The sequence below is a fragment of the Halichoerus grypus genome, chromosome 2, assembly GCF_964656455.1.
Source record: "Halichoerus grypus chromosome 2, mHalGry1.hap1.1, whole genome shotgun sequence".
Lineage (NCBI taxonomy): Eukaryota > Metazoa > Chordata > Mammalia > Carnivora > Phocidae > Halichoerus > Halichoerus grypus.
The window spans coordinates 205,243,259-205,268,256 of record NC_135713.1 but is presented as its reverse complement, the minus strand read 5'-3'; the positions used below and the strand labels follow the sequence as shown (position 1 = coordinate 205,268,256).

Here is a 24,998-nt window from a genome sequence, read left to right as displayed (position 1 = left end):
TTGGTTGAAACAGAGCCCTCGACTGGCCCCTTGGGATCCCCCCCCCAAGCCCATGCACACACCCCCTACGTGCGCTGTGCAGCCTCTGAGCAAAGCCTGGAGCCAGATGCTGCCCCCGGGGCACCCCGATGGGCTTCGCCCTCGACAGCCCAGCCCCCACCACGCTGGTCCTCCGAGTTCCTCTCCCTCGGGTCGGTCGCAGAGCAAAATCCACACCCTGAAGGCGCCCCGCCTCCCTTGCCCGCTCTTCGGCAGGTGGTTGGCCCGGAGCCCCCACGCTGCCTCGGGGCGCAGACGGTGGTAGAGGGGCCTCACACAGCGCGCTCGCGCTCCAGGTATCTCTGCAGGGAAGCCGGGCCCTCAGATCAGACCTGCCCTGGAGCCCCAGCACCCCGGCGTCCTGTCCCCGCATCCTGGCTTGCTCTGCCCACCGAATGCATTCCCAGCCTGGCCCCCGCCCCTGGCTCACCCAGGGAGGCTGCGGAGTTCCTGGGCAGGGGTGGGGAGCGGGGGGCTCACTGCCGTGGGGCGGGGAGCAAGACAATCCTATCACGGGGGCTCCTATCCTCTCTCCCAGCCCGGAAAGCCAGAGCCTATCACTGCTCTCTTCGTAGGATTTTTTTTAATCCTGTATATTACAAGAACATGAATTAAGCTCTGATGAATGCAATATTAATTAATTACACAAAGATCCACGTGGGAGACTGGAGAGGGGGTGCGGAGGGAAGGATGGTGCAAGCAGATGGCAGGGAGGAGGGGCTGCCGTATAAACACATCTCCCTGCATTTCTCCCCGCCCTGGCTCACCCAGGGAGGCTTACCTGCAGCAGAGATGTGGCTCTGCAAGATTCAGGCCTCTGGCCCCATGACAGGCGCAGGAAGCTGGGGACGCGGTGGCCCCATGACAGGCGCAGGAAGCTGGGGACGCGGTGGCCGCATGACAGGTGCAGGAAGCTGGGGACGCGGTGTTACCCACCCCCACGCAGGGGGGAGGGGGAGGAGGGCCCTGGCTCAGGCCTTCTCTCTCCGCAGGTACGGATTTGAAACCTTGGAAATCCATTTTGCACATTCCAAAACAGCTGCTCTCAGCTCTGAGCCCTGCCAAGTGCCGAGGGCCTGATGGGGCCTATGAACCTCTTGGGTTTCTTCTGTCCATAACACGGAGCGTGAGCACCACCAGAAGAGTCCCCATCGGCTAGAGGCAGATTGTCCTCCAAAATATATTGCAGGAGGCCCATAACCCCCCCGCCTCCAGCTCTGAGTCCCATGGGTAGGGGTCACTGCCACAGAACCCTGGCAAGACGAAATGACCCTTCCAAGGACAAAAGTAAGACTGAACTTGAAAATCACCACAGGAGACGCATAGCCGGGGCTTTCAGCTGCCCAGATGTCAGCAGCCACTTCCCAGATGGCTCTTGGGATATGGTCAGGGCCTCCCTGGTGCTTCCAGCTTGACATGGGACAAGCACCTCCACCTTCAGGAGCTGACCTGAGGTGTCCTATCGGGCGGGATCTGGGTCGCCAGGCTGGGCGAAGTAAGAGAGAGAAACAGGGCATACTGGTCCCCAGCATGATACTCTCTCCTCTGTAGGAAGCATCACGTCCTTTTTCTCCTTAACAGGAATGTTGTCAGAATTCTGGAGCCTAACATGATGGTTAGCTACAAGGTCTTCCATTTATTAGACTGCATGTTTGTGTCCCCCTAAAATTCATTTGTTAAATCCTAGCACCCAGTGTATTGGATGTAAGGACCCTGGAAGGTCCCTCATGAATGGGATTCGCACCTGAGTAAAGGAGGTCCCAGAGAGCTCGCTCACCCCTCCCACGGAGGCAGCCTGTCGCCGACCTGGAACAAGCTCCCACCACGCACCGGGGCTGCTCACGTCTTAATCTTGGACTTCCAGCCTCCAGAACTGTGAGGAATAAATGTCTGTTGTTTATAAGCCACGCAGTCTATGGTCATTTTGTTAAAGCATCCTGAACAGACTAAGACAGACTCTTTCTGCCACATCTAGCCAAGGTTTCCAAGTTTTGAAGCCCCATCCATAAAATGCCAGACATCTCATGAATGTTCACAAGCCGTTCCCCTCGCTTCACCTGGGCTGTGTACCCAGAGAAATTCAGAACAGTTTTGGAGCTAAAGTATATCTTGTTATTCTGTCCAAAGACCAGGGGAGAATTTTTCTACGTGCTTGCATGACACAATTTCTGTCGCACCCACAGTCCATTTCCACCACTTCGGTTTTTCAGTGATTTGTTTGTTTGTTTTAAAATTTTTATTTATTTATTTACTTGAAAGAGAGAGCTCAAGCAGGTGGAAGGACAAAGGGGGAGGGAGAGAGAGGGAGAGAATCTCCAGCAGACTTCACACTAAGTGTGGAGCCCTACGTGGGGCTCGATCATACAACCCTGAAACCGTGACCTAAGCCGAAACCAAGAGTTGGACACTCAACCAACTGAGCCACCCAGTGCCCCCATTTCCACCACTTTGTATCATGAAAGCTGGAAGGCTCAAAGCCATGTTTCCCCAACAGCCTTGCTTTTTTATAGAATACCAAAAGTGATTTAGGGTCTGGAACAGAGGCACTTGTGCAATACGTGGAAGGTGCAGGGACACAGGGGTCCTAGCTCTCTCCTGCAGTGCTGGTGGGGGGTGTGCATGCACCAGCTCCCCGTCTCCAGCCCCATGGGTGTGAGGTTAACTCCATGTGAGGACCTCTGTATCCTAGCTGTGGAACCACAACCTCGAAGCTGGGGTGCATTCCAATGCCACTGTCCCAGCCTTCCACCAATCCTACAACATCTACTTCCCTATGTCAAATCCGTTGGGGGGTGGCTGCCTGGCTCAGTCAGTACAGCATGTGAGTCTTGATCTCGGGGCTGTAAGTTTGAGCCCCACGTTGGGTATAGGGATTACTTAAAAATAAAAATCTTAAAAAAAAAATCCGTTTGGGTTTGGAGCACCCGGAGTGGCTTCTCACTTTGAAGAGACAGCTTCTAACATTTCACCAGGAAGGGCAACGCTTGCTGTCAGTTTTTGGTAAACAACCATTATTATAGATTAGGTTTATAATTATTACTCATGGCATCTTATCCTTTACTTTTCTGTATCTGTTGAGATTGTCTGGCCATATGGTCTTTAAACCTCAATCTGTCGGAGGTCCTTCTGGGCTGCGATGGTATGAAGTGGTCAGTGAATTCACTCCACAAAAAATAAGCATTAAACTGGACACAGTTGTCAAAAATCCACCTTTTGGGGGCAGTGGGAATTGACTAAAGACAGACAGGAAACTGCGAAGTTCTTGTTCAGGGGAGACTAGGAGGGTCCGTGGTCTTCTCGCCTGGGGGCCCCCATCCTCCCGAAGCGAGGTCAGCAAGGACAGTGGTAGGGCGACCTGATCAGGGATAAGGGGAAAACCCCACAGTTTTGTAAGCTCAAGGCAGCACTGTGAGCTGGGGCAAGCAGGGGGCGAGCCATCCATACAGGGTGTAGGGGGAGCGAGGGAGAGACCAACGCTGGGAGCTGAGAGTGCTTCCAGGCCACCTTGCCTGAGCTGTTCGGTGCCTGTTATTAAAGGCACATTTGTTTAATAAGAATTTGCATATGTCGAAGACCTTGTTCTGAGTCCGGATGCGTCAGCATCGGGCAGCATCACTGTGGGGGACTCACTGGCCCTCCCCACCTCAGACTTCTTCCGTGGCCACCAGTGTCCATCAAAAGAGCCCAAGGTTGTGGTGACCAAAGTACCTGAGCTCAACTCACAAGGAAAGCACCTACCAAGGACCCAGTGCAGTGAATTTTAAATGAGCATGTCAAGGTACATCACAAGGATACTTGAATGGCAGCACTAGAGAAATGATCTGAACAGCTTCGGAGGGTAAAAGAGACCATGCGCAAAGGACGGAGATGGCCCCAAGTTTGCCACCGCAGTAGGGGACTGGAAGACAGAAGTGCAATGTACGCAGTGTTTCCAAAGCAGTGATTTTCAGCAAGCACTTCACACCCAAAGAGTGAAGGCAGAACAAAGACATTGTCAGGTGAAGTCTCAGGAAATGTACCTCTCGGGCGTTTTCAGGAAGCTCCTGGGACACACCTGATCTGGGAAACAGGCGCCACAACCCAGTGGGAAGGAAAGAGAAGTTGCATATTGATGGATGGGAAGGGGGGGTGGCAACTGCAGAGAACAGAAGAGCTCAGGGCGGACGTGGGAGGTCCATCCGGTGCAGGGGGAGAGCTCATGGAGCATCTGATATAATAATCGTGGGGAACATAGAACTGAGTGTGGTGTTAGAGAATTTAGGGAGAAATTGTGACCGTGACCTAGTCAACCGTGTAACCAAATAGTAATATCTAATTAGATATTATTAACAAATATTAACTCTAAGAAGAACAAGGACACAAAAAAGGAAATGTAACCATAATAACAGTATTTATCTTGGTGGTGAAAATCAGGTGATTTTTTTCTAGGTCCTTATTGCACGATCCCAACAACCCAACGTGTGCCATATTAGATGGACAGAGAGCAGGGAAGGGGTTGTGGGGTGGGAAAGAGTGTGGTGATAAATCTTCATTCTCCGCCACGGGACATTGAGGGTCATGTCAAGACACGTCACAGAAGTACATTATGGAGGTGTGAACCAAAACCAAAATCAAAACCAGATAAAATATGCTTGGAAAAGGGATCTCAGAGATGAGGTGGGCAGATGTCTTAGTCCATTCAGGCTGCTATAACAAAATACCAAAGAAGACTAGCTTATAAGCAACAGAAACGAAAGTCTCGTAGTTCTAGAGGCTGAAGTCCAAGATCAAGCTGCAGCAGATTCGGCTTCTGGTGACGGTTTGCTGCCTGGTTCACAGACCATCCAAGATCTTACTGTATCCTCCAGCAGCAAGAAGGGTCTCTGATGAAAGCCACTAATACCATTCCTGTGGCTTTGCCCTCATGACCTAGTCACCTCCCAAAGGCACCATCACCTTGGGTCTTAGCATTCCCACCTATGAATTTTGGGGGAGGGACACACACATGTAGTTCAGTGCAGAGAAAGGTATAAAACTGGTGACTTTTTGCTACTTTCCTTTTAAGATTATTTAACATTTAAAGCAATGCACATGCTTTAGTGTAATTAAAAAATAATTTTGAAAACTAATAGATTTTTTGGGGCGCCTGGGTGGCTCAGTCGTTAAGCGTCTGCTTCGGCTCAGGTCACGATCCCGGGGCCCTGGGATCGAGCCCCATATCAGGCTCCCGGCTCATCGGGAAGCCTGCTTCTCCCTCTCTCACTCCCCCTGCTTGTGTTCTTGCTCTCACTATCTCTCTCTCTGTCAAATAAATAAATAAAATCTTAAAAAAAAAAAAAAAGATTTTATTTATTTATTTGACAGAGAGAGACACAGCGAGAGAGGGAACACAAGCAGGGGGAGTGGGAGAGGGAGAAGGAGGCTTCCCACCAAGCAGGGAGCCCGATGCGGGGCTCGATCCCAGGACCCTGGGATCATGACCTGAGCCGAAGGCAGACGCTTAACGACTGAGCCACCCAGGCGCCCCTAAATAAATAAAATCTTAAAAAAAAACCAGAACAAATAGATTTTAATGTTCTTAAATTTACAGTTGGGGCACCTGGGTGGCTCAGTTGGTTAAGGGTCTGCCTTTGGCTCAGGTCATGATCTCAAGGTCCTGGGATGGAGTCTGACATCGGGCTCTTCTGCTTCTCCCTCTCCCTCTGCCCCTCCCCTCCATTCATGTTCTCTCTCTCTCTCTCAAATAAAAATAAATAAAATCTTTTAAAAAAACAATTAAATACAGAATTAATAAGAGGTACATACCTTACAAATACCCAGAGAATATGCCAAGAAGGTAAAAATACAATCTGTAGAGAAAAATCCAGAAGACTTAGAACACTCACACACACACAAAATCAGAGAAGCAAAGGAGATAAAAGCATTAAAACTAAATGTGTTTGTTATAACAATAAAAGTAAATGAGAGTGTTCTTTTATTAAAAAAAAAAACTTACAAGTATATGCTGTTTACCAGAGGCACTTCCAAAACAAAAGAGAAATTAAATATTAAGGAGAGATTAAATTTAAAACAGCAGGCAAACACGATCAGGGAAAGGCAAACAAAGAGAAAACGGAGGCGGGAACGTTCTTATTAGTCAGCACGGCACCAAGAGCAAAAGATACCAAAATGCACAGTTATTTTATGATGATCAAAGGCAGGATCCACAATGAAAACACAATGTAATTCGTCATATGGAAGATTAATACGGAATCAAAACAAATCAACAAAAAGTGGCCAAATACGAAAAGAATCAGAATTGCAGTGGTTGACAATAACCATCTCTCTTGACTGATAGTCAAATGGATGAAAAAAAATAGACAAAGTACTTTAATAATACAATTCGTAAGGTTAAAGAAATTTCTACCCATGTCTATAAATGGATCAAGAGGTAGATTGGGATAGCCAGTCCCCACAATGACCCCTGTGTCCTCCCTTCCCGCTTGGCGCTGAGGATGCTCTGTGTATCCAGTGGAGGACACAGGAATGTTGGTGCATCACTTCCAAGACGGGGGTATTAAACACATCACAGCGTCTGTTCACGTCGTGTTCTTTCTTTTTCCCTTGGGTCACTCATTCCAGGGAAGCCAGTTGTAATATGAACAGAGGTCCACATGGCAAGGAACCCATGTGGCTTCTGCCAACAGCTACAGGAATGGAGCCATCCCTGGGCTGGACCTTCCCCCTTCGCTGGTCCTCAGTGCCTGAGCCACAGAGATGGGGAGAGAATAACTGCCTGTTGCTTGAAGCTATTGTTTGGGAGTCATTTGTTATGCAGCAATAGATGACTAATAGATGGGTAGGAAAATAGATTTTTCATAATATTCCCTCTTGTCAAACATCAAAGGAGAGGTTACAAAATTGATTATACCTTGGGGCGCCTGGGTGGCTCAGTCGTTAAGCGTCTGCCTTCGGCTCAGGTCATGATCCCAGGGTCCTGGGATCAAGTCCCACATCGGGCTCCCTGCTCAACAGGAAGCCTGCTTCTCCCTCTCCCACTCCCCCTGCTTGTGTTCCTGCTCTCGTTATCTCTCTCTCTCTGTCAAATAAAAAAATAACATTTTTTTAAAAAATTGATTCTACCTTGGATCACAAAGTGGGTCTTTTCCAACTGCTTTCTTTTCTACCCACATGCAGGTCACATCGGATAAGGAACCTCTCTACCCGGATTAAAAAAAAAAAAAGGAAAACTGTTGCCAGACCATGTGATGAGGCATTATGGTCGCCTACAGGTCAAGACGATAACATCTGGCTCTAATATCTGGTAGCGGTTGTATGGATTTATCCTCTCATTGAAGATAGTTATTTTTTAGAAAGATACGTTGCTTGACTTCACACTACTGCTGATGTAGCTTAAATATTTTGAATGCATAAAATTCTTTAACTCTTTCCATTCTTGCTACATTCAGGTTTTGTGCCCAAGGACACAATCGAGAGATGGTTATTTTTACCCTGCTCTCGCAGTATCAATGTGCTAAGAGATGCATTTGCTAGCTGAAGCGAGCAATATATTTTTAAGGGTGCCTGTGATCTAGACACCAAACTATTTCCCAACAAACAGGAAGTTCTGCTCTGTTCATGTGGGATAGATAAAGCTAAATCCAGGAATACAGCACATAGCCAAGCTTATAGTAAAATCCCGGAATTACTGTCTATATGAATTTTGAACCATTACGTTGCTGGCCTCCATAATAAGAATAAAAGGTTTACAATTTTATTGGTTAATTAGTTAATGCAACCATTTTAATGGTTAATTTTTTAATGTTCATTTTTGTTATTAATTCTCTGTCTTACTACACTGAAGTCAGATGTAGTTAGTAATGTTTCTTCTTTGGGGATTTTATTGAGCTTTTCTTTGTGGCATGCCTAGAATCAGCTTTTGTAAATGTCCATGGCCACTCGAAGAGAAAATACACCACCTCCAGGATATTGTTAACATACACCGGGTGCCTGGGTGGCTCAGTCCATCAAGCTTCTGCCGTCAGCTCAGGTCATGATCCCGGGGTCCTGGGATTGAGCCCCGCATCGGGCTCCCTGCTGAGTGGGAAGCCTGCTTCTCCCTCTGCCTGCTTCTCCCCCTGCTTGTGCTTTCTCGCTCTCAAATGAATAATCAATAAATAAAAATCTTAAAAAACAAACAAAAACATACACCTGTCAGCTCCATCTAGAGCTGATATTTAGCTTCTCTGAAGCCTTATTTCTAGTCTGCTTTTCCTGTTATGTGCGGAGATAGGCAAGCCACAGTATGCCGACCTGCTTGCTCTCCTGGATCCGCCACCTGGCCCTCTAGATCTCATGCCACGTTGTTTGGGTGGTGGTGGGTTCCACTATGGTGGACCCTTTGTTCCACTTAGTGCTTCTGCCCTTGAACTGAATGCTTGCCGGTATAAATATAATGACCCTGATGCTTCTGGTTCTGTTTGGTTGATCTAGTACGTTTTTTCCTTTTTCTGTGTTTAACTTGACTGAACTGCTTTATTTGATCTATGTTCCTTATAAATACTATATAACTGAGTTTGTTTTCTGACCCGATTTTAGAGTCATTTCCTTTTAACAGGTGATTTATGCCGTTTACATTACTTGATATAAATGAAATAGGAAGTCCTAACTATATTATTAAATATCATTAGTCTACCATTTTCAATGTTTTTTTTTTTGTTTTCTCTCTCTTACTCTAGGTCTGTTATTGTGTGTGTGCATATATATCATATATTTATATAGTAAGTATATACTTTATGTACATATAAAATATACCTATGCATATTTTATATATACACAAAATATATTTTAATATATAATAAATCATAATAGTATTATAACATATAAAATATATTTGTATAAATATATATGTGTGTATATATATATATATGGTATGTGTCTGGTTTTCTCTGTGATATAAGTACCACCATCCACCCAGGCACACAGTAACAAATTCATGAGTCATTTAAGCTCCCCCCTCCATCCATGCAATTGCCAATACCCAGCTCTTCGACGTATCTCTCAAATCTGTCATCTCCTCTTCCGTCTCTGCCTTATGCCAGATTCTTTTTAATTTTTTTTAAGATTTTATTTATTTATTTGACAGAGTGAGTGAGAGAGCACAAGCAGGGGGAGTGGCAGCGGGAGAGAGAGAAGCAGGCTCCCCGCCGAGCCAGGAGCCCGACGCCAGGCTCGATCCCAGGCCCCGCCTTGTGCCAGATTCTTAATGCTTCTCACCTGGATCATCACACATCATCCTAACCGGCTCCTCACCTGCCCTCATCCCGCATCGACACGGTCTTTGTGCAGCTGATAAGCTGATAGAGGACACTGTCTAAAGCTGCACCGTCCGATACGGTAGGCAAGTTTACTTTACATAAAATTAAAAACAATTCAATTCCTCAGATGCTCCAGCCACATTTCAGATTTTTAAGAGCCACGTGGGTCTCGTGGCTGCCGCCCTGGACAGCTCCACCACAGAACACGGACACGGCTGCGGAAAGTTCTTTGCATAGCACTGTTGTGGATGCAGATCTAACCATGTCATTTCCCTTCGGGAAAGTCTTTTGCAAAACACAGCTCAAATTCCTCAAGGCTGTAGCCCTCAGGGCTCTTCGCAACATGGCCCCTGCCTGTAGTCCGACCCCTCTCCTGCCCATTTCCAGATTTCCTCTCCAGCTCCACAGAATTATTTACTTGTCTTTGACCACCGTGCGCTGCTTCTCTTTCATGCCCTGACGCTCACCACCCGCTCAACCCAGTGCTGCCCCTTCCCGGGCTTTGTCTCTCCGGCGTCCTTCCGTCCTTCCCACCCCGGCTCCCACAGCCACTGTGCCAACTCCGCTCCGAACTCGAGTTCTGAGAGGTCATCTGTCTTCCCCACCATGCTACAAACTCCTGAGAAGAGGTCCTGCCTTTGATGACTAAGATTCCCCATAGGAAGCAGATTACTGGCATGTGGATACTGGCACTCGGAGGTTCTCAAAACAAACCTTCCTTAAATGAACAAACAGGTAATCACATGAATGGAGGCCAAGGAGCACGAGTGTGCTCGTGCGATCAGGGAGCAGTAAAGGGACTGGTTAATAACAGAGCCTGGGAGGTGGGCCGATTAGAACTTGCGGCGGGTTTCAGTCCACACCGATGATCAAACTAGATGGATTCTGGGCTTTGAAGGCATGTACAATTGCAGAGAGCAAGTTCAGTTTCCTTTGGGAGCTGCCGAACATTAAATTAACCTTTTTAATCCTTGAAAAGCAGCACAAACGCAGTCTGCTCACTTTGTGTGCTTTGCAGCTGCCTGGGGTGGGGGTGGGGGGAAACGCCAGCCTTTGGAGCATTAAAGAGAAAGCTATTAAAGCTGCGTATTTTTTAAAAGAGAGAGAGAGTACAAAGAAGAATTACGAGAAGCCCCCGAAATTACAAGTGTGGGTTACAGTAATTGCTAAATTACAGAGCTCCAGCTTTATTAGACACACACCCCCTCGGCTTCCAAAGATTTCTAGGGCTGTCTTGAGCTGACAAAAGCCAAAAAGCTCTGTGGGAAATCTGGCAGGGAGCTGAGTGGTGCTAATGGGAGCCCCTCTCGTGGGCGAGGCTGGGACTCAGAGATCTGGTCCAGGACCAGGGCAGTTTCTGTTTTCTAGTGGTGAATTCCTCTGTGGGGGGATGATGCACCATGCACTGGGGTTTGGAGGTAGAACTGGGGTGTTCACATTTTCCTACTATGTGGAAGCAGTGGTGGCCTGTGGCCAGTTGATTTGGAAGTCCTGAGATGTCTCCCAGGGTCTGTGAAGGGACTGGATTCAGCAGAGAAGGCCCTTCATCAGGCTAATATGTATCATTTTCTCCATTCACAGCCATAACACCTAAGCTTCAAAGGTAAGTTCTGCCATCTTTGAGAATTACCACCCATCTCCGCACACCAATGGCCTCCTATTCAACAGCATTCCCCCTCCATACACCTGCCTCCTGCCACGCCAGCCACATATGAGCACGCTCCACCTACCTTTTGCGTAGAGACACACATTAACTTTATCATGCTGTTGTCTTCTCTCCAAACACTAAAGGGAAAGACCCCATCTTACCTTCAAAACACTGGAAGCAAGTGGCAAAATGAATCTAATGAATGCAGCATCCAAGCCCAGGCCCGGCTCAGATGCATACTAGATGGGCTCAGCCCCTTACACTCACGGCCTGAAAGAAGAAGGGTCATGTTCTTTTTCCAGGAGAAATATATTTATTTTCCACACTCCTGGGTTTTTTACACATAACATTTGGAGTAAATAAAAAATTACATGCAAAGAAGGAGGAAATTGTGACCCATAATCAGGAGAAAAATCGTCAGTAGAAGTAGACCCAGAGATGGCTGAGATGTTAGAATTACCAGACAAGGATTTTATGATAAAGATGTTAAAAGATCTAGTGGGGAAGGTGGGCAGCATGTATGAACAGCAGAAAGGGCACCAGAAGGAGCTGCAAACAGCTCACCTTCTCCTCTGCTCTCAGCTCTGCCCTCCACCTTCTGGCTGGTTTTCATTCCTTTTTTTTTTTTTTTTTTTAAGATTTTATTTTTAGGTAATCTCTATGCCCAACGTGGCTCAAATTCACAATCCCGAGATCAAGAGTCATACGCTGCACTGACTGAGCCGGCCGGGTGCCCCTGGTTTTCATTCCTTTAGACTCCAGGGCAGAGAAGCAAGTTGAGGCCATCCTGTCAGCCTCAGCAGGTTGGTGATAATGTTGGTGATGGTGATGGTGCTGGTGATGATGGTGGTGACAGTGCTGAGGGTGATGATAATGGTGATGGTGGTGATAATGGTGGTGATGGTGCTGCTGATGGTGGTGAGTGATGATGATGGTGATAAAGATGGTGATGGTGGTGATGATGATGGTGATGATGTTGGTGATGGTGATGATTATGATAGTGATGATGATGATGGTGATGACGATGGTACTGGTTATGGTGGTGATGATGGTGGTGACAGTGGTGAGAGTGATGATGATGGGGGTAAAGATGATGATGGTGGTGATGATGATGGTGATGATGGTGATAATGATGGTGATAATGGTGATGATGATGGTGGTGGTGATGATGATGATGATGATGATGGTGGTGATAATGGTGATGATGATGGTGGTGGTGATGGTGATGATGGTGCTGATGGTGGTGATGATGGTGGTGATGGTGGTTGTCTTCATCTGCTTGGGCAGATATAACAAAATACCATGGACTGGTGGCTTAAACAACAGGAATTTATTCCTTACACTTCTGGAGACCAGGGAGTCTACGATCAAGGTGCTGACAGGCAGATTCTGCTCCTGGTGAGAGCTGGTTCTGTGGCTTGTAGACAGCTGCCTTCTCACTGCTCAAATGGCCTCTCCTCAGTGCGTGCACATGCAGAGAGAGCTGTCTTGTCTCTTATAAAGCATGAATCACATCCTGAAGAAACCTAATCCCTGCCAAAGACCCCACCTCCAATTTCCATCACATTGGGGGTAGGCTCCGACATATGAATTTGGGGGGGGACACCGATTGCAGTCCCAAACCAGTGGGCTCTCTTGACCCCGTGTGTTTCCCTGTATCATGTGCTATGGGGGCATGCGTGTTTGCTGGCGTGCTCACATGTGTGCATGCAGACCACACTCCCTGCTCTGAGACCACAGGCAGCCCGGCGCAATGAGACTGAATACGGCTGTGTTCCAGCCCCGCTCCTCCTGGGGGGATGGCGGCAGAGGAAGGGCTGTCCAAAGCAGCTCCCAGAGCACAAGGCACTCAGAGGAGGAAGCCGGGGAGCCAGGCCTCCGCCACCACCCTGCTGCATGACCTGTCTCCTCACCCGGGCAGCGGAGCCGGCAGCCCTGGATGTGCCTTCTCCAAAGGCATCACTTGAGTGGGAATCTCTGTAAACCTTGAAGTGCTGGACAAACATCAGGGCCCTCTGTTCCCGGAAAGGACTTTTCTCTCCCCTACCTACCCCCAGCTGCCCTGGGGAGCTGGAGCTCCAAACAGGACCCTGAGGAGGGGGGGTGGGGTCAGGTGGGGGGCTGTGCCTCGGCTGCCAAATAGACAGTGAAGACCCAAAGATGCCACTGAGCCCCTGTAATGACTGGCCCCCTTGAGTTAATCTGGTTGCAAATCCCGAGACTCAGCAACCCCCTCCCCAGGCCATGTCCACACCCCCCACACCTCACCAACTGGGAGGCATTGCTGGTCCTACCCCCCCCCCCAGCGTTCAAAGCCCTACTTGCAGCTGGCTGAAGGGCACAATTTTCTCTTCCCTTGGCAGAGGCCCCCTTGCAGCCCCAGGGCCCCTTTCTCCAGCGGGAGATGCAGGTATTCACCCTTTTCTCTTTGCCATGCTAGAACATGCTGGAACCACATCTTCCACCGTGAGACCAGCCTGTCCCAGACCCAGTGGGCCTGAGACACAGACAGCCTTTTTAAAAATATTTATTTTTAAAACTGTGGTAAAATAGACATCACATAAAATTTACCATTTTAGCCTTTTTTAAATGTACAGTTTGGGGGCGTTGAGCACATTCACATTGTTGTGCAGCCGCCGCCGCTGCCATCCACCTCCAGAACGTTCTCTTTTCCTAAACTGAAGCTCTGTCCCCAGAAACATTCACTCCCGTCCCCCTGCCCCAACTCCTGGCACGCAAGGACGTTCTGAGGGCGGGATGTCTGGGAGCCACCGGGCCAGGGGCATCCCCTGGGGCCGCGCATCCCCCAGCCCCCTCGCGGGGCTCCAGGCAGGGTGCAGAGCCTGGTTCTGAGTGGTGCCCACCCTGGCCTGGCTGGTAAAGCCGCCCCTGGGGGTCTCCTGAGTGCTCCAGCTCCAGTCTCAGCTCTGCCCGCGTGGGTCCTCGGTGCCTCCCCCACGTGATCCCTCCATGTGGCTGTTTCCTTCAGGGGACTTGTATTTCTTCGTGGGACAGGCTCCAGTGAAGTCATAATCAGGGAGATGGAGGGGCCATGGCAGCTCTCCATGTGCCAGGACTGGCTGATCAGCCTGATGCTGGTGTCCCTGGCACCCGAGGAAGGGGAGGAGGGAGGAGGGAGGAGGGGGAGGAGGGGGGGGAGGAGGGAGAGGAGGAGGGAGGAGGGGGAGAGGGAGGGGAGAAGGGGAGGAGGAGGGAGGAGGGAGGAGGAGGAAGAGGGAGGGGAGAGGGGAGGAGGAGGGAGGAGGGGTAGGGGGAAGAGGGGAGGGGGAGGAGGGGCAGGAGGAGGAAGAGGGGAGGGGGAGGAGGAAGGAGGGGGAGGAGGGAGAGGGCATTGTGGGAAACGGGCAACCGTTCCCTGGCACAACACTCTCCAAGTAATTAGTTTTTAAAGCCGGCAGACAGTTCAAGTCCCACTCACTCTGGGCAGCTTTAATCATTCATAGTCCCTCTTTATTCTCATTATTTACAGCCGACAGGAAGGAAGATGCTCTCTCCCTGGGCTCTGGGCATCCACTCAGCTGCACTCTTCTATCAGGATCCGCGGCTTGCCTGGGAAACGGCGGCTGAGCGGCGGCCCAGGACTCTCCAGGGACCTGCAGAGGGCTGGCCAGGGGCCCCGCCTGGAGGACTTGGGGCATCAGTGTCCTGGGGGGGGCACCAGGCAGGGGCACAGCGGGAGAGTGGCTGGGGCTCACACAGGCGGGAGAAAGGAGGGTGGTGGGGCCAGCCTTGCAGGGGTGCGGGGAGGGGCTTGGCTTGGGGTAGACTCAGCCCAGCTGGCCTCCCCACCCCCTCTGCCGCTTCCAGCCTCTGGCCTCCTGGTCCCCTCCAACTCCATGCTCCCCCCGACTCAGGCCTTCACACAAAGGAAGCCCCGTCTGATGCCTACCCCATCATGGGCCGGGTCCCCCATTATACGACCTTCCAGGCCTGGACCTTCTCCCTTGGCACTTACCTCGATGGACAATGACCACAGGGCTGTTTGTACCTTCCTGTCTCTCCTGAAGCTGAGGGACTGGTCAGGGACCAGTCTGAGGGTCCTCGGTGCCTCTCCCACGTGATCCCTCCAGGGACCATTGCATCCACCCCTCCATTCCCCACCCACCCCCTCTAGCCTCTGGGGCGTCTCAATATGTGATCGACGAGGGGTGACCTGCTGGGGTCTCCCTGGCGGACCCATTCAAGAGATGCCCAGCTGCCTACTTGAATCTACGTGGAAAAGCAGCTCAGAAATGAGCATTTCGGTAATAGGGTCACAGCAGTGTTCTGTGCAGTGAGCCCTGAGCTCCGTGACACCGTCACATGTGAGACTCTGATGGTTGGTGTGCACGACTTCACAAGGATGCTTCGCCCACCCACATGCCAAACCTCAGTAACGAGAGCCTCGATGGAACCGGGCAGGAGGAGGAAGGACGGGTCAACACAATCCTGGGGTCCCTCCTGGCTCTGGGTCTACACAGTCCCTTTCAGCGTGGGCTTCTGAACCATTTCCAGTAGCTTCTGCAACCAGGCACCTCTCTCATCTGTGAGGAGGACAGGCAAGGCTTGCACCCTTCCGGCCCTCTGGGCACAGCCCACAGACAGGGGTGAAAACGTAGCAATCCTCACTTAGTAAGACAGGTGTACGGGATGGACTAACGTACCGCCATTAAAATCCTGTTTTCCAAGAAAACACAATGAAGTGGGAAAACCCTCACTGATAGGAAGTGAAAATGCGGGTTACAAAAGGATGTGCTCGATCTGAGCTCAGTTTTGGAAAGACAACAAAGTTTGCCGATGCATTTAAAAGCGCTTCTTTATCTCCCATACAGTAGCCGGTTGACTGGCAACGGTGGGTTTCTGGGTTCGCTGTTAGGGTTGTTGTTTTCTGGCTTTTCTCTGTTTTTCACACTTTCTACAGGAAGCAGGTGTGACTAATACCATCAGAGAAAAGCCAGGGCATCTTACTTTCTGGAAAGGCCAGCGCCCTCAGAGTGGGGGCAGGGCTGGGGTCTACAGCCAGCCTGGATCAGCAGAGGGAACCACAGCCTCCCTGGGACTCTCGAAGGACAGGCTCCCAGGTTTGGGCTCCTCATGGTGACATTTTCATCAGTGACTGACCCATGTGCTGGCATTAGGCCAGCGTCCCTGACACAGCTGGGTCGGGTTCCCCGGGCCCCTCCTGCCTGGGCCTTGGGGCAGTGCACACATCTGGAAAGTGTTCTAGGCGCCAAGGCAGGAAATGCATCTGGTCTGCTGAGTCCCAATTTTCACCGTCCTAGACAGCCGAGCTGGGCCCAACCTACTTGGAGGGCTGTCCCCCTTCTCCTTCCTCAGGGGGAGGGGGAGAGCAGGGAGAAGGGAGAAGGGGAGGGCCAGGGACCTCTGCAAGGTGGTCCCTGAGACAGGATGCCTCCAAATCCCTCAGCTGTGCACACTGGGGTCTGGCCCAGAAGTCTGCATGGCTCTCACCCTCCCTCCTGCCCCCCAATTTCCTCTCCTCAGCACCCCTAAAACCATATCAAGCAGGATACAAAGCAAAGCCCAGGAACCACGATGATAATGACGCCAGCCCCCACCAGAGTTGGCACTAGGGAGGAGGATGGTGGGCTTTTCATTTCCTGGTGGGGTATTTTTTTTTTTTTCCTGGCATTTTCCACATTCCACATTGTCTACTTTGTCTATGTTACTTTGGTAGTCAGAAAGTAGTGTTTAACAATGAGGAGGGCACATCCATAAATATAGATCTGAAAGGAGACCCCCCAGTCAGCTGATTGACATCTGGCTTCTCCCCCAGGTGGAGGCCACCTGCCATGGATCCTCACCGGATGCAAGGACACACACAAGGCAGGGTCTGGAAAAGCACCCCACCCCAAACTGCCTGTTGTTGTAATCATTTTCCCGGCTTGTTCAAACCCTGCAGCCCAGAGCAGGGAAGGCATGAGCACAGGACACCTGGTCACCACAGCCCCTCGGGACATCCCACCCCCACACAGGTGCTCAGAGCCAGCATGACTCTATGGCTTGTCCTTGGGGCCACCTGCTCACCCCCAGGATGTCTTGGCAACAGCCCAGCCCAGACCTCGCAGCTCCGTAGGAGCCCCTTGGGCCAAGGAGTCCACGACCAGGACCCTGAGCGGTGGGAGAAGGGTCAGGGTGGTGTGGGGTCTACATAGGGTGAGCAACTTGTCTGGCTCACGCAGGACCTTCCCACTTTTAGGGCTGGAAGTCCCAGATCCCTGGAAACCCCACATGTGCAGGCAGACCAGACAGTTGGTCACCCGGATCTATAGGGGATCTGCTTGCTTGGGTGGGGGACGAGCCCCCATCACCACAGGCATTCCCGGGTTGCCCTTGGATGGGCAGAGCTAGTGTCCTGGTCGCCGCCAGGCTGGCACGTGAGGGACCAGCAGTGCCAGGGACAGGGAGACGGCCAGACACGGTAAGTAAGCCCCCGGGGGGAAGGAGCCAGATTCTAGAACAGAGATCAAGGCTTGGAGCCCGTGTTGGGCCCTGGAGAGGGTCAGGCCCAGAGAGAGCAGCTGCCGGACGCGGGTGTCCAGCAGGGGCGAAAATGGGGACAGTTTCAGTCTGGAGGAGGGAGGGGGAGCTTCAGAGCTGGAGGAGTCCTGAGATGATGACCCCGCAGCCCCCACCCCTGGGCTGACCCTGTCCTCCTCCTCTACCCCCAGCAGACGTCGGCAGCGGGGGGCACCTCAGAATCCAGGAAGCAGATGGTCCACGTGGCCACCGCCCATTGATTCATTTGGACACGAAACCCATTTACTTTCTGCAGAACGAGCCACCCTGCCCGACGGAAGGGCTGGGGCGGCCCGAGGGGCTGCGGTAATCCTCCCCCAGCTGGTCCGTGGCAGAGCAAACCTTGAACCCTCACCATCTGAGCCCCGCTGCAGGGCCCTCTGCGGCCGCCTCATCCCTGAGACCCAGCGATGGGGAGGGGGTGGGTAGGGGATGCCCTGGGTTGAACAGCACCCGCCCCCCAAATTCATGTCCTCTCAGAACCTCAGGACGTGGCCTTATTTGGAAACAGGGTCTTTGCAGATGTAATTAAGGATGAGATGAGGCCATCCTGAAGATGGGCCCCAAATCCAAAGGGAGTGCCTTACAAGAGACCTGTTTCTCATCTGCAAGGACAGAGGGGGGCACAGAGCAGAAGGCCAGGGAAAGGACAGCCCGCCGGCACCTCGATCTCGGACTTGGGGCCTCCGGAAGCGGGAGGGAATGGATTTCTGTTGTGCGGTGGTGTGTCATGCACAGCAAAGGGCTCGGCCCCGAGCGCCCGCGGGGGTGTGCAGAGACACGCGCCCCCGGCAGCCTCCACTCGGGGCCACCGTCTCAGCTCCTGACCAGCTCCTGGGGTTCGATCTGGTAGGGCGAGATTCAAGAAGAGAAACTTTATTTCGGACAATACAGAACGAAAGCCGCTTGCGGCGCCTCCGGGGGGAAGCCTTGCCCCTGGCTTTCCACGTACACGCGGGCTTCCGAAGCCCCCGAACGCGGCGCCCCGGCACGAGGTTCAGCAGCCCCCAGAATCGCGGCGACAGCGGCTTCCTCCCCAAGGAGAATCGCGCCTCTGGGGTCCCGGAGGGGAGCACGTCCCCCCCGCCACGTTCGCGTTCGGACATTTATTTCAGGAAATACAGTTTCAACACTTTGTTATTTATACAAAAAGACGAATTTCTCAGGAGGCACAGAGCAAAAGGCCACTGTGGGACAGAAGCCAGTGAAAAGTCACGATCTGTCACGATCTGGCTACAGAGAAGGAAAGCGGGTCCGTCCCGCCCGGGGGGCTGCCCCGCGCCCTCACCCCTCCGCTGAAGCTGGAGGTGTCCTTTGAAATCTTGGTTTTGGCAAAAACGTGGCAAGTCGGCAAGTCAATGGTTTCGCTAAGGGGTCCTTCCTGTCTCCGGTGGGGAGTGAGCACGCAATGCAAGGACATCGTACACACACACGCACACGCACACACGCACACCCTACACAGGCCTGTCTGCATCCCCTTCCTCCCGCTGCTTGCAGACAGACGTGTACCTCCCCCGTGTCTAATCTCAGGACCTGCGCCAGCCCCCTGGCTCTCCAGAAGGCAGGGAGAAGCACCCGCCGCCTGCCGTGCGCGGCTCGGACGGCCCCAGCTGCTCTCCCTGTGGAGACACAGGGTGAGGGAGCGGGAGCGACCGGCCGAGCCCTGCTCGTAAAACCCCGGGCTGCAGCCCGATGAGGGGCCATGCACACCTGCCTCCTGACCTCTCCCTCTTCGGGGGGGTCTTTACGATGGGCTCTGGGGTGCAGGAGCCCAGGCACATTTAGGGCAACAAAAAGCTCCCGGGGTCAAGGTCAGCAAGGCCTGGGCCAAGACGGCTGAATGTGTACCTGGGGTGGAGCATCTTAGGCCAAAGAGATTTCTAAACAGACAGACGGACGGACAGAAACACACTCTCCCAGTCACATGGGACGGTGCAGGGCAGGCCCTGGGGTCACATGGGCAGCTCTGAACAGGCCCGGCCCCACACAGCCCCCCCTTTTCCTGCACAGTCACCTCTTCCTCCCTCAGCTCCTCCACCAGATCCACCTGCTTGGACCTTCCCCCAAAGCATGGGGGTGGGCTGGAGTGGGGTGCATCTTTTTCCTTCCTTTGCATGCTCAATCAAATCCTGGGGGGGGCGGGGAAGGCGATGGAGAGATGAAGACACACCTCCCTCTCTCCGACTTGTCCCCAGTTCCCAGTGCCGGTGGTGGGGACAGCGGGGACAGCGGGGGAGAGAAGGCTGGCTCGTGGACGGCTGATAAAGGCACTTTCTGCTCCAGGACGGGTTCGCGGGCGGGCGGCAGGCGATGCACCTCCCGGTGTCTAAGCAATTGGCAACCTGCATCTCACGGAATTAACTATTCTCCCCTGGGCGGGGGGGGCAAGGGTGGGGGCTCTCTGAGTTACGGGTCTAGGCCGTGTAGAGAGGGGGCAGGAAGGGGCTCCGGGGGTGGCCAGGACAGCTCCCCTGCACAAGCCTGCCTCAATCAGAGGCTGGGGCCGAGGGCGACCCGGAGCTGTGCCTGCAGTTGAGGGGGGGGTTGGGGGCTGGCACCGAAGCCGCGGGTCCCCTCCTGCCCCTCCTGGCCGTGGCCCAGCCTCTCGCAGACCTCGAGGACGGCCAGAGGGACGGCCTCCTGCCCGAGGCCCCACCCGGTCCAGGCCCCACAGTCAGCGGCTAAGAACGCACATACTCAGGAGGGCACACGTGATCTTGTTACTTGGTGGCGTGTAAAGGGGCAGAGAACGATGACAAGTGAGAAAATTATATAAAATAAAATGGGGCATGTGGGTGGGCCTGGGGGTGGTGCTGGAAAGGACGGGGGGGCAGGGTCCCGGGGGCAGGGTGGGTCTACATCTCCTGGGCTTCGGGCCCCTTCTCCTCGACGCCGTTGGACATGGCATTGCTGCCTTCGTGCAGACGCTTCACCCGGTAGGCTTCGAAGTGGATGCTGCTCGTGATGTCCTTGATGTTCTGCATGTGCGTCCTGGGGGGACACAGGGAGGTCGCGGATGCTGATCCCGCTGGCTCGGACCCAGGACTCCCACTGCCTGCCCCCCTTGCACCCCATGCCCCCTGCTTGGCTTTCAGGGGGCCCCCGGGAGGGCTTGTAAGGCCCAGCGAGCCGGCCCAGGCCTGGGTATGGCAGGGGTGTGGGGCCGTCTCCATGGTGACCCAGACCTTCTCCCAACAGCTCTGTTCTAATGCACGTGTCCCCTCTGTCTGTGTCAAGCCTGTGGCCAGTGCAAGGGTAGGGGCTGGGTGCACGGAGGGGACAGCACCGGCATGTCCTTGCTGCCATCGAGAAGCACCAGGCCAACGGCCAGTGGGGGACTACGGCCTGAGCTCGAGTGCTAGGTGACCCTACAGTCCTGTGCTCAAGTTCTGCCTCCCTCGCAGCCCCGCAGGAGAGACTGGAAAGGCGGGTGGGAAGGCCTTGTGGTGGGCATCTTTTGCAGCCAGGCTCTCCAACACGGTGGGGTCACTCCCACAAGCCACACTCCACTTCCTAACCTAGAGGCCCCGAGAGACGGCCTCGTCCCTCCACTGGACTTCACGCCCAGGATGCATCCGCCTGCTGACTGAGAAGCTGGGAGCCTCTGGTGCCATGAGGAGCCCCTACTGTCTCCAATTACCTGCCCAGGCCCAGGCACCTGGCACCCTCTCTAATGGCTTAAGGATGGCCACTCCTTGCCTGGGCTCAAGGAAAAGCAAGGAGAAGCCTCAGCTAGGTCAGAGCGGTGGGGTCAGAAGACGCTGGGATGGGAGTGGGGGACACCACCCCCATGCCCAGCACAAAAGACCCCCTGGGGCCCTGAATCTAATGGACTCACGCTGCGGTGATCAGAACCCGGCCCCTTCCCCAACCCCTTCCCATCCCCCTCCCATCGGGTTCTCTCCCACAGATTAAGAAGGCTCTTTACTTCCTGCTTCATTTCCATGGATGTGTTTTAGACAATGGGCTTCCGAGGTCTTCCTGGGGGAGGACAGGCCAGCTGCTGACCAGGACCTCTGCCTGCTCCCCCAGTGCCCACGCTCCTGATTTAGGGCCCTCTCGGGGCCAAGGCAGACACCCCACAGCCCTCTCTCACCTGATAAGGAGGTCCCGAAGGTAGGCAAACTCACAGTGGGTGGTGTTCTCAACTGAGGAGAGGAGACAAAAGGAGCTTTAAGGTCACTTGAAGCCCCTCCCCCCAGTAGTTCTGGTGCCAAGAGGACCCTGGGCAGGTGGGCTGGTGGGGGCAGGAGTCACCGCCCCACAGGGGAGCCCTGGGCACCCACAGGCACGCAGGCCTGACCAGGCGCCCGCCCTCCGGAGGGGTCTGGTCTAATGGGGCCATTGCTGGGGACCAGGGGGGTCTCCTGGGAAGAGCAGCATGTCCCAGGGGACCCTGAAAGCAGGGGTGGGCGGGGGCAATGAAACAAGGCAGGGACTGAAGATGGCATTTCAAGAACCTGTGCCCCGCTGGGCGTTCTCCCACACGTGTCACCATTTACATCGAGCTCAGGAACCCTACGTTCCTAGCCACACACAGACGTCCAAAGCATGGGCTGCAGGGCAGGGGTTAGCTCTGGGGACGTGGGAAGACGGGGCAGGCAGGGGCCCCCAGGTGCCCCCAGGTCCCCTTGAGCGGTACCCTGGTGGTGGCTTGGGGCCAGAGCTGGTGGCAGTCTCCCTGTTCACTTTAAGGCTCTGCTGTGTGACTCGTGTGCATAATTACCACGTACGTGCAGACCCTTTAACGGGCGGCAAGCGGCGCCGTCTGCACTGAGGCGGGCGGGCACAGAGGTCGAACGGAGAGGCGTCAGGTGCAGGGCGCCTGCACGTTTAACCCACACACCCGAGACACTACTATGGCTCCTCTTCTGTGATCTCAGGGAATCGGGGCTCAGAACGCAGGGAATGAGCCTGTCCCCCCCCACCCCCCCCATAAGCTGGCAGGCAGGGCTGGCGAGAGAAAGCCTCAGTGCCTCCACCTTGCCGAGCCCTGGGGCGCTCCTGATTTTATTCCAGCTGCGGCTTGCCTGGGTTCCGCCCTCCACACCCCTGGTCCTCCTCCCACATCCCCACCCGCATGGGCGGGGCCCGCACTAGAACCTTCTGCGGATGGACTCTCACGTAGCATTGCTACCTGACGTGGAGAAGCGGTGAGAGCCGGCAGGAAGAACAGAGCCCTGCTGCTTTTCCTGGCCTGGGGTGACTTATCCCGGCCTCTCTGACCCTCAGTTTCCTCTTCTGTAAAGTGGGGCTCAGATGTCACCCACCTCCCAGGGACGCAAGAGGACTCGATGAGTTAGTTAACTGTGCTTTCTTACACCCCACCCTCCTCCTGAAGATGCCAGGTAGTTTCCGAGGAGGAGTAAACCATCTCAGGATGGCGCACACCAAGTGGGGGGAAAGATCAAAGAAGCAGGACCAGGGATGGAGGGGGGAGGCAAGAACGAGGCAAAAGCGTGTGTTAACCAGGCTCGCCGGGGCGAGCACAGAGCGGCCCATCCTCTGGTCAGTTCTGAGCGCACAAGGCCCCGGAGATAAAGAGCCGCCAGTGTGCTGGGGAAGTTCAGCTACGCAGACGGGGGCAGAGATTTCCTCCAGGTCCTCATGAAGGCTGCAGGAATGGGAGACCCGCCACCTCGCAACCGTCCCTACGGGAGCCGCGGGACTGTTTCTCACAACCACCGCAAGGTGAGCCTGCGGGCCAGAGCCGGCCGCCAGGGGGCAGCAGAGGCGTGTCCATCCCTGGGCTGCCCCCAACCCTCTCCGGCATCCCTGCGTCCCCACGGGCCTTTCTTATCCCACACTTCTCCACCCTCAGGAACATGGGCCCGGGGAACAGTTCCTAAACAGCAACATTTCAGGACGAGCTGGAGCCAAGGCAGACGAGCCCAGGTAAAGCCTGGTTGAGGACTGCCTTCGTGGGACGGGATGCTGAGCGGCCCCCACAGAGACACCCCTAGAGGAGGGGAGAGCTGCGACAGGAGAGAGCCAGCAGACACTGGTTCAGAGAACACCATCCTGCACCCACCCACCAGCACCTACGGGGGTGCCCCGAGGCGGGTCTGTGCACCGCTCCATGCCTCCCCCAGGCTTTAGCAGTGCAGGGGTGGGCCCTTTGGGTGCTACAGCCTGGGCCTCTCTGCAGGAGGGTGCAGGGACAGCCGGGGGTGGGGGGGTTAAGCATGCAGCAAGATGATGCATGTAAAGTGAGCCAGCACGGGGGGGGGGGGGGGGGGGGGGAGGGGGAGGGGGAGGGGGAGAGAGAGAGGGAGGGAGAGAGAGAGGGAGGGAGGGAGGGAGGGAGCTCACTGACCGGATTTCAATTTCACGGTGATCACTTTCTTAGAGCATTTGCTGCCCCCAAAGCTCTAAAAGTCTTTGAGACATTCTGTCATTTTTACTAAACTCTTGGCACATAGTACCCATTTTAAGGATGGTGAAAACTGAGGCCCTGGAGGATTAAGGGACTTGCCCAATTTCACGGCCGGGGCGGCCGGGGGTGGGGGGTGTGGGGGCGTGGGGGCTGGTGAGCGCCTTCCCGACCTTGTCTATACCGGCCCTCAGCCACGGGATCGAAGACAAAGTGGCCCATTTCAAACTATCCCTTCTCCCTCCTCTGTTCTAAAGAGGGAGGACGAACAGAGCGGAGGGTGAAGAAACGCCCAGGTGCAGCCCACCTCGGGCGCCACCACCCGAGGGGGTTCAACTGTGTCTCCCAAACCATGTCCACCTGCCAACTCCCTCGGGACTTGTGAATGGCAGCTTACTTGGAAAGAGTTTTTGAATTTATACTTAAGGTAAAGAGCATAAGAGGGGATGACCCTGGATTTCGGGTGGATGCTAAGCCAATGACAAATGTCCTTGTGAGGAAAAGACAGACACAGTCAGAAGGCTGAAGGTGGAGTGGGGATTGGGGACAAGCCAAGGGACGCCAAGGATGGCTGACAGCCACCAGGAGAGAGGCCTGGAACACATTCTCCCTCAGGGCCTCTGAAAGGAACGAACCCTGCTGACACCTTGACTTCTGGCCTCCAGAACTATGAGAAGAAATTTGTTTCAAGCTGCCCAGTCTGTGCTAATTTGTCACAGCAGCCCCAAGACACCAAGATGTGGGGGTCTCGGGAACTTGTGCAAGGGGCGGGCCGTCTGGTTCTCAGAGCTGGACAGAGCTATAGCCCAGCCCTGTCCTAGGCCCAGAGAGGTAGAGCAATTTGTCCAGGGTCACACAGCATGGCCGTGAAACAGCAGGACCAGAACCCAGGACTTGGCAGGACCCCTCATGGCTCCTTCCTTTCCTCTCTGGCTACTTCCCTGCCCCCTAGGAGATCGGGGTGAAGGCACAGCTCCATCAGCTAATGGCTGTGGGCCCTGGACAAGCCACCTGCCCCCTCCCAGTGGCTGAGTGGGGCAATGCAACAGATGAGATCCCAGGAGCACCCAGCTGAGGCCTTGGTGCCCAAGCTCCAGGCCAGCAGAAGCAGCTTGAGTTTTCT

General features: G+C 53.8%; 1 protein-coding gene and 1 long non-coding RNA gene across 8 annotated transcripts in view; both read right to left on the bottom strand.

Annotated features, from left to right (window-relative positions):
• LOC118547160 (uncharacterized) overlaps positions 1-1,229 on the bottom strand; it is a 62,273-nt gene extending 61,044 nt beyond the window's left edge. For both annotated transcript variants that reach the window (XR_004922963.2, XR_013445242.1), the window contains exon 1: positions 821-1,229. This is a non-coding gene — a long non-coding RNA (uncharacterized LOC118547160). The remainder of the gene's footprint in view (positions 1-820) is intronic.
• Positions 1,230-18,593: 17,364 nt separating this feature from the next.
• SEPTIN9 (septin 9) overlaps positions 18,594-24,998 on the bottom strand; it is a 151,597-nt gene continuing 145,192 nt past the window's right edge. For all 6 annotated transcript variants that reach the window (XM_036110441.2, XM_036110443.2, XM_036110442.2 and 3 more), the window contains 2 exons: positions 21,599-21,650; positions 18,594-20,493 (listed from right to left, as the gene is read on the bottom strand). In XM_036110441.2, the coding sequence (XP_035966334.1) occupies positions 20,358-20,493; positions 21,599-21,650 (188 nt within the window). In that variant the 3' untranslated portion in view covers positions 18,594-20,357. The remainder of the gene's footprint in view (positions 20,494-21,598; positions 21,651-24,998) is intronic.